Here is an 8,944-nt window from a genome sequence, read left to right on the forward strand (position 1 = left end):
TTACAGAACAAGCGGGAACCCAGTGTGCCTGTATCTTTCTCTATTGCTGTTCTATCACAAGAAAGAAAGCTTAAGGCCTTCAATAGCCGTACAGCAAACCCAACTCATCTGGTGCCTATTACATGTCAAACTAAGATTGCTGTGACAAAAAGTAAGACTGTCAAGTTAGCTCTTTTAAACATTCGTTCACTTAAAAATAAATCACTTCTAGTCAACGACTTAATAACCACAAACAACCTGGACTTTATGCTTCTAAATGAAACCTGGCTAGAAGGCAACTGCAGTGCTACAATCCTCAATGAAACAGCCCCTCCTAACTTTACTTTTATGAGTGTCTGCAGAGCTGTTAAGAGAGGTGGGGGTCTAGCTGCTCTTTTTAAAGATATCTATCAATGTAAGCAAATATCATTTGGGAATTATCTGTCTTTTGAATATCTGGGTATTGGGTTAAAAGGTGCTCCACGCATTTTACTTATCATTATTTACAGGCCTCCAAAATACTCTCCAGCCTTTGCTGAGGACTTTACAGAACTGTTATCAACCATTACCTCAGAGTTTGACTGTTTTGCCATTGCTGGAAACTTTAACATTCACATAGATAATGCAGAAGACAATATGGCAAAAGAAATCAAAACTGTTTTAAAAACTTTTGATCTGACTCAGCATGTACATGGACCCACACACAATCGTGGACACACTCTAGATTTACTTATCAGTAAGGGTCTAAACATTTCATCGATTGTTATTAAGGATGTAGCACTGTCTGATCATTTCTGTATTTTTTTTTTGATATATTGATCTCTCCTGCCACTGAAGCTAGATCTGTGTGTGTCAAGAAGAGATGCTTAAATGAAAACACTAGTGTACTATTTATGAAGGCTATATCCTTAACACCAAGCATATCTGCTGACTCTGTTGATTTTCTCCTTGATTCTTTTAACTCAAAAGTTAAAGGTGTAATTGATGATATTGCTCCTGTTAAAGTCAGGAAGAAGAGTAGCAGACAAAAAGCACCTTGGAGAAACTCAACAGCAGTGCAAAATATGAAAAGACAATGCAGAAAAGCAGAGCACATGTGGCGGAAGACAAAACTTGTAGTCCATTATAACATCTACAAAGACAGCCTTCATGTTTTCAATATGGAACTAGGCAAAGCTAGACAGACTTTCTTCTCAAATATTATAAACAGCAATTTAAACAACACACGCACTCTTTTTGCTACTGTAGAGAGACTGACAAACCCCCCAAGCCAGATTCCCAGTGAAATGCTCTCAGACAACAAGTGCAGTGAGTTTGCTTCTTTCTTCCCTGAGAAAATCAATAATATCAGAAAGGTGATCAGCACATCCTTGAGTTGCGCTGGGGTCAGTCAGATCAGACCACCTGAGAAAGTAGTTACTATGTCTGATTTCAAAGAAATTGATGGCAAAATTTTGGAAGAAACCGTACAGCACCTTAAAACATCAACCTGTGCTCTTGACACACTTCCCACATCATTTTTCAAAAGTGTGTTAAACAGTTTAGAAGCAGATCTTCTAGGTAAATGCCTCACTTCTCTCTGGGAGTTTTCCAAACTCCCTGAAAACTGCAGTTGTCAAGCCCCTCCTGAAAAAGAGCAATCTGGATAAGACCATATTAGGCAACTATAGACCTATTTCAAATCTTCCTTTCATAGGCAAGATCATTGAGAAAGTTGTCTTCAATCAGCTGAACAAATTCTTATGCTCGAATGGATACTTTGACAATTTTCAATCTGGTTTCCGACCACACCACAGCACAGAGACAGCACTCATAAAGATAATAAACGATATTCGCTTAAATACTGATTCAGGCAAATTATCAGTGCTGGTACTACTTGACCTCAGTGCTGCATTTGACACTGTCGATCATAACATACTTCTTGACAGGCTGGAAAACTGGGTGGGGCTTTCTGGGATAGTCCTAAAATGGTTCAGGTCATACTTAGATGGGAGAGGTTATTATGTGAGTATAGGAGACCATAAGTCTGAGTGGACATCCATGACATGCGGAGTCCCTCAAGGCTCAATTCTTGCGCCACTCCTGTTCAACCTGTATATGCTCCCAATGAGCCAAATAATGAGAAAGAACCAAATCTCTTACCACAGCTATGCAGATGACACACAGCTCTACTTAGCCCTATCGCCCAACGATTATAGCCCCATTGACTCCCTGTGCTAATGCATTGATGAAGTAAACAGTTGGATGTGTCAAAACTTTCTTCAATTAAACAAAGACAAAACTGAAGTCATTGCGTTTGGAAACAAAGATGAAGTTCTCAAGGTGAACGCATACCTTCACTCTAGGGGTCAAACAACTAAAAATCAAGTCAGGAATCTTGGTGTGACACTAGAGTCAGACCTTAGTTTCAGTAGTCATGTCAAAGCAATAACTAAATCAGCATACTATCATCTGAAAAACATTGCAAGAATTAGATGCTTTGTTTCCAGACAAGACTTAGAGAAACTTGTGCACGCTTTCATCACCAGCAGGGTGGATTATTGTAACGGACTTCTCACAGGACTTCCCAAAAAGACCATAAGACAGTTGCAGCTCATACAGAACGCTGCCGCCAGGATTCTGAGCAAAACCAGAAAATATGAACATATCACACCAGTCCTCAGGTCTTTACACTGGCTCCCAGTTAGATTTAGGATTGATTTTAAAGTATTATTACTGGTATATAAATCATTCAATGGCCTAGGACCTCAATACATTGCAGATATGCACACTGAATATAAGCCCAACAGATCACTCAGATCATTAGGATCATATCAGCTAGAAATACCAAGGGTTCACTCTAAGCGTGGCGAATCTGCTTTTAGCTATTATGCCAGTCACAGCTGGAACCAGCTTCCAGAAGAGATCAGATGTGCTCCTAGTGTAATCACATTCAAATCCAGACTCAAAACACATCTGTTTAGCTATGCATTTATTGAATGAGCACTATGCCACTGTTCGTCCGACTGTTTTTCCTGTACTGTATTTCATTTTATTTTTTATTTTTTTAAACTGTTTTAAATTTTGTATTACTTTAATTTCTTCTATGTAAATTGTTCTAATTCTATGTTGAATTGCCTATGTGTATGAAATGTGCTATATAAATAAACTTGCCTTGCCTTGCCTTACAGAATTAGTCAATTACATGCCGATCTCGAATCTACATTTTCTGTCAAAGATACTAGAAAAGGCAGTATCTTCACAACTATGTTCCTTTTTAGAAAGAAATTATATCTGCGAGGATTTTCAATCAGGATTTAGACCGTACCATAGTACTGAGACAGCTCTCATTAGTCACAAATGATTTGCTCTTATCATCCGATCGTGGTTGTATCTCTCTATTAGTGTTACTCGATCTTAGTGCTGCATTTGACACTATCGACCACAACATTCTTTTAAATAGACTCGAAAATTATGTTGGCATTAGTGGAATTGCATTAGCATGGTTTAAATCATACTAATCTGACCGGTATCAGTTTGTAGCAGTAAATGAAGAAATGTCTTATCGATCACAAGTTCAGTATGGCGTACCACAAGGCTCAGTACTTGGACCGTTGCTGTTCACTCTGTACAATGCTACCCTTGGGAGATATCATTAGGAAGCATGGAATTAGTTTTCACTGTTATGCTGATGATACTCAGCTCTATATTTCTTCACACCCTGACGAAACTTAACAATTCACAAAATTAACGGAATGCATAGCTGATATAAAAAACTGGATGACTAGTAATTTCCTACTACTTAATTTTGAAAAAACAGAGATTTTAATTATTGGACAAAAAATTTCCTCACGTAATAATAGAATACTGTCTAACACTTGATGGCTGCTCTGTCAAGTCTTCGTCGTCGGTTAGGAACCTGGGTGTGCTCTTTGATACCAATCTTTCATTTGAAAGTCATGTGTCTAGCATCTGTAAAACCGCATTCTTTCATCTTAAAAATATATCTAAATTACGTCATATGCTCTCATTGACAAATGCGGAACAATTAGATCATGCCTTCATGACATCAAGGCTAGATTATTGTAATGCTATTATGGGTGGTTGCACTGCACGTTTAATAAAAAAACTACAGCTGGTCCAAAATGCAGCAGCTCGAGTTCTTACTAGAACCAGGAAGTATGACCATATTAGCCCGGTTCTGTCAACACTGCATTGGCTCCCTATTAAACATCGTATAAATTTTAAAATATTGCTGATCACTTACAAAGCACTAAATGGTTTAGCTCCCCAGTACTTGAGTGAGCTCTTAAAGCATTATAGTCCTTCATGTCTATTGCGATCTCAAAATTCCGTCCAGTTGATAATACCTAGAATATCAAAATCGACCGATGGCGGTAGATCCTTTTCCTATTTAGCACCAAAACTTTGGATCAATTTTCCTAACATTGTCCGGGAAGCAGACACACTCTGTCAGTTCAAATCTAGACTAAAAACACATCTCTTTGACCTAGCATTCACATAACACATTATAGACTTTTATAATTCAATGTTAGGCTACATAGATTAGGTCAGCCGGAACCGGGAACACTCCCCATAAATCCTGATGTACTCGTTACATCATAAGAAGGATGGCGTCTACGCTAATATTAGTCTCTCTGTTTATCCGAGGTTTACCGCATTACCACATGAAGGCCTCATTGACACAACCAATCTGACTTCTGACCTGTAATGCTGCCTGGATCATAATCATGCACTATTCGTTCGTTGGCCAGAGGAGAACTGGCCCCGACTGAGCCTGGTTTCTCCCAAGGTTTTTTTTCTCCATTCTGTCACCTGATGGAGTTTTGGTTCCTTGCCATTGTTTGCCTTGGCTTTTGGCTTGCTTAGTTGGGGATATTTAATATTCAACAATATTATTGATCTGCCTTACTTAGGGTGGACAATGATGCAATTTTCTTCTAGAAACAAACTTTGTTGTATTATTTTCATGTTATCACTGTGAAGCTGCTTTGATACAATCTGTATTGTAAAAAGCGTTATATAAATAAAGGTGACTGATTTTACTCAAGACGACTGATTTGAGTAATTTCTGTGCCATTAGAGACACAAAAGAAAAGGACACAACTATCCATGCACCTCTCAAGCAGCATTGTGTCCAAATACATTTACCAATTACTTTCTCAATAGGAATTTAAAAAAAGAACCACAACAACCAGCTTCAAGATGAATAACAACATCGCAAAATTTCATTTGAAGTTTGAAAAAAGACATATATTAATGGACTTTTGTAGTATCAGAAATAAAGCATTTTCTTATGAGTTTTATAATGAATTGCATGCCATTAAGCAACACAAGTCATTCAGCTTTTATTAATATGATATTCTATATCAAGCTTACTGCAGTGCACAACAGTGTCTCATACCAGCCACTGAGCGAATACACAGAGTAATGTTATAACATAATTTTCAACACTCTCAAATGTAGGCTATTTTTTGTATGTATTCACTAATATAATTTGTCAAATAAAGTAACCTTTATGAGCAGTAATTCAGCACTTGTGACTGTTTTATTACAATAAAATAAACTAATGGGAATTTAAGTGATCAAACGTAACTGTAACAAAGTTCAAGTTAGGGAAGGAGGCGAATTAAACTTTTATAATTAAACTTTAATAGTAAAATATGCATAAAGAACAAAACGAAAGCATAATAAAAACAGCAACGTAAAATGTCCCAGGCTCTCAGCCCGCCCTGCTTCATACCATTAATACAACTTTAAAATATTAGCTCACCTATGAACATGATTTCTGCCTGAGTCCCGTCGGATGGATTTATCTTCAGAGTTTATTGGTAGGGTAGTACTGGAATTTAATAATTAAACTTTTTTTAATGTTTCATAAACATAACCCTTGACTGGTGACTTTTAAGCATACTTCTATCATGGCTTCACAACACATGGTAAGTATAAGTAAAGTAACTTTTGAATATGCACCAAGGGGATCTACTAAAGCAATATAATAAAATATCAAACACAACCAATCACTTACTGCTGATCTGTTTCCTGTTCTATAGGTAAAACAATAAATAAAATAAAACGATAAAGTTTCACTTTTACACATTTGCTGTAAACATAATTTAGGCATGATGTATAAATACATAATGCAGACACGCACAGTGCACCGAGATAGCATGTTGATCTATTATTCTATCATGTTGTTTTTATTTACATCATATTTTCTTTAACTTTAATCAACATTTTATGTATGGTAATGAAACAGCATAATATTGTTTTGAAGACAAGCAGTGGCTGTGTTTTGTGTTCTGCCTGTGATGGACATTGTTATTTGTCAGCACATAGTTGCACAGCTGCTCAAAGATTCTTCACTTCACTCAGACTGTTCAACCAGACTGTCAGTCATTCTATTGTGCTCTGCATATACCCTTGCTTTTCATAAGCCTACATATATTCATGTTCCATCTAGCCAAGAAAACAATTAAATCCTCACACTCAAGCCGTTCATCTTCTGTAATTAGGAAAGACATTATTATACTACTCTGAAGTGTCAGCAGGAATATGTCTTTGGCAGTCTGCAGCCAGACGGAGGGACACAGTGGCCTCTGTGGTGCTCGGGTTGACCCGAAAGTGGTTGTGCTCAGGCTGGATAGCAACTACAACCTGCCGCTTAAAGGTCTTACTCAGAATAATATAGAGAAAAGGGTTAATGCAGCTGTTAGCGTAACCCATGCTAATGGCAACGTGATAGACATAATAAAACGAGGCACTGGGCTTCTGTATTCCCAGATGGACAAGTTGAAGGATGTAGTACGGAGCCCAACAGATGAAAAAGGCCAAACAGATGGCCACAGCCATCCGAGTCACACTTTTGGTGCGCACTCGTTGGTACCTCGGGGGAAGAGGAGCCACTGTGGTAGACATATGCTTTAAGATTTTAAAGAACACCACACATATAATCGTGAGCGGAAGGGCGAATGCCAGCACAAACTGATAGATGGTGAACCAACAGATACTGGTGGATGGATTCGGCAGCAGGAGAGCACATCCCACCTGGCCACTGTGGAGAGGCATCAAGCCAGTGTACATTAAGACAGGGGTGATGGAGATGAGAGAGAGCGCCCACACAATCCCCACCACAGTGCCGGCTACACAGGTTGTCCGGACATGGTTAAAGCGGAATGGGTGGACGGTTGCCACGTAACGGTCCAAGGTCATAACGGTAAGGATGTAGGTGCTCACTGTCTGGCTGTTAGAATCTAAAGCAGAGATGACTTTGCACATAATGGCTCCGAAACACCAAGATCCGTTGCCCAGGAGCTGATGGATGAGAAAGGGCATGCCGAGGAGGAAAAGCAAATCCACAATAGAGAGATTGAATATGAAAATGTCTGGTACTGTTTGTTCAGTCTGGCATTTGGTCTTTTTAATGATGGTGTAGATTACAATAGAATTTCCAGCGATGCCCAAAATACATATGGTTCCAAAAATACTGGGCAAGATGGCATTTCCATACTGGTCTCCCATTGTCACTAAGCACAAAACAGAAGCAATAAGAAGAGAAAGAAAAAATGTAAAAGTTGACGTCCCGTGGTGTGCAGCATTTATTAAGCAGCATTTTGCTAATCTTTTAGATTGTGCTGTTTTTACGATGCTAAACTTAAAAAAAAAATGGTGCCACAGTGCCTATAATATACACTTTCTCTTATATACGTTCACAGAAATAATAAATATTGAAGTTTATTAAAAAACAAAACTTATGAACATGTTATGCACCGCCTACATATCCATATAGACATTCCTCATATAATAAGAATAAGAATAAGCTGTTGCCGTCTTCAGTAAACAATGTTATATTAGCTAACAAGATCATAAACAGTTCGATTTCTGTATCAGCTGATAACCTTTGAAACAAACTAAATAGCCACCTTCACTTCCACAAAACTGATTCCCTATATCTGCCTACCTTGTTCCGACGAGTTAAAGAAAACCAGAGATGAGTTTTCAGAGTCTTCAGAAATATCCATGTGGAAAATTGCGAAAGAAATGCCGTTTCAACATCTACCTCTGCAGACAACAAAAGCAGCTAATAACTTTAAGGCTCACAGTGAGGGTCGCACCCGCCTCACATTTTTATAAATCTATACACAATTTTCACCGTACACACTGCTGAATAAATTAATAAAGACAAATAAAATCGAAAGAATAACCCTGGGCAAAACTTGAAGACGCGTGAGATGATGAGCAGCAGCATCCAGAGTCTCAGTGTCTGGAGAGAGAGAGAGAGAGAGAGAGAGAGAGAGAGAGAGAGAGAGAGAGAGAGAGAGAGAGAGAGAGAGAGAGAGAGAGAGAGAGAGAGACGCTCGTCTTTCTTTGGACAGCAACTGACACCTCCAGTCATGGAAACTGCACCTTTATACATCAGGGCATCACCATTTCTTCTCATGTTTGCAAAATTTCTCGTTTAAAAAAGGTTGCAGTTGTTCAAATATCGATGGGAGGCGCGTATCAGTCTATTTGTGTCCTATAACCACTGCACCGACCCAACAAGTCTTGCTTTTTCTATTGATTTCTTATCGTAACTCATAACTCATTAAATTGCATATGTTTCAATATTTATCTCTACATTTTGATATACCGTTTGGAATTATTATATATATTTTTAATTAAATTGCCTTACATGTAGCCTACAAAACTTATATAGGCCTAGCCTATTTGAAAAGTACAATATCCCTATATCAACAACCCAAACGCCTTGAGTTGTGACAATATTTAGGCCTACCTTTCCGCTGGTAGGCTATATGAGGTGTTTTTGTAGTTCATTTTTTGTAATTTAGTTTATTTGAGCATATAAGTAGGCTATTGTTAGTGCAGCTGTTTTTGAAATGTTTGTCAAACTGACTTTTGCAGCTAGACTGTTCTCTGAGGTATGGAGTGCAGCATTTCACCCTTTGTCCATTAGATGTCGCTC

At 38.2% G+C, this 8,944-nt stretch overlaps 1 protein-coding gene across 1 annotated transcript; it reads right to left on the reverse strand.

The window, feature by feature from the left end:
- Positions 1–6,465: 6,465 nt before the first annotated feature.
- mchr1a (melanin-concentrating hormone receptor 1a) lies at positions 6,466–8,942 on the reverse strand. Its single transcript, XM_079883914.1, has 3 exons — positions 8,922–8,942; positions 7,940–8,040; positions 6,466–7,505 (listed from the first exon to the last, which is right to left on the reverse strand). The coding sequence occupies exons 2-3, from the start codon at positions 7,998–8,000 to the stop codon at positions 6,511–6,513; spliced, it is 1,056 nt and encodes a 351-aa protein (XP_079740040.1). The 5' UTR covers positions 8,001–8,040; positions 8,922–8,942; the 3' UTR covers positions 6,466–6,510.
- Positions 8,943–8,944: the final 2 nt, after the last annotated feature.

This window comes from Squalius cephalus (genome assembly GCF_949319135.1).
Source record: "Squalius cephalus genome assembly, chromosome: 10".
Lineage (NCBI taxonomy): Eukaryota > Metazoa > Chordata > Actinopteri > Cypriniformes > Leuciscidae > Squalius > Squalius cephalus.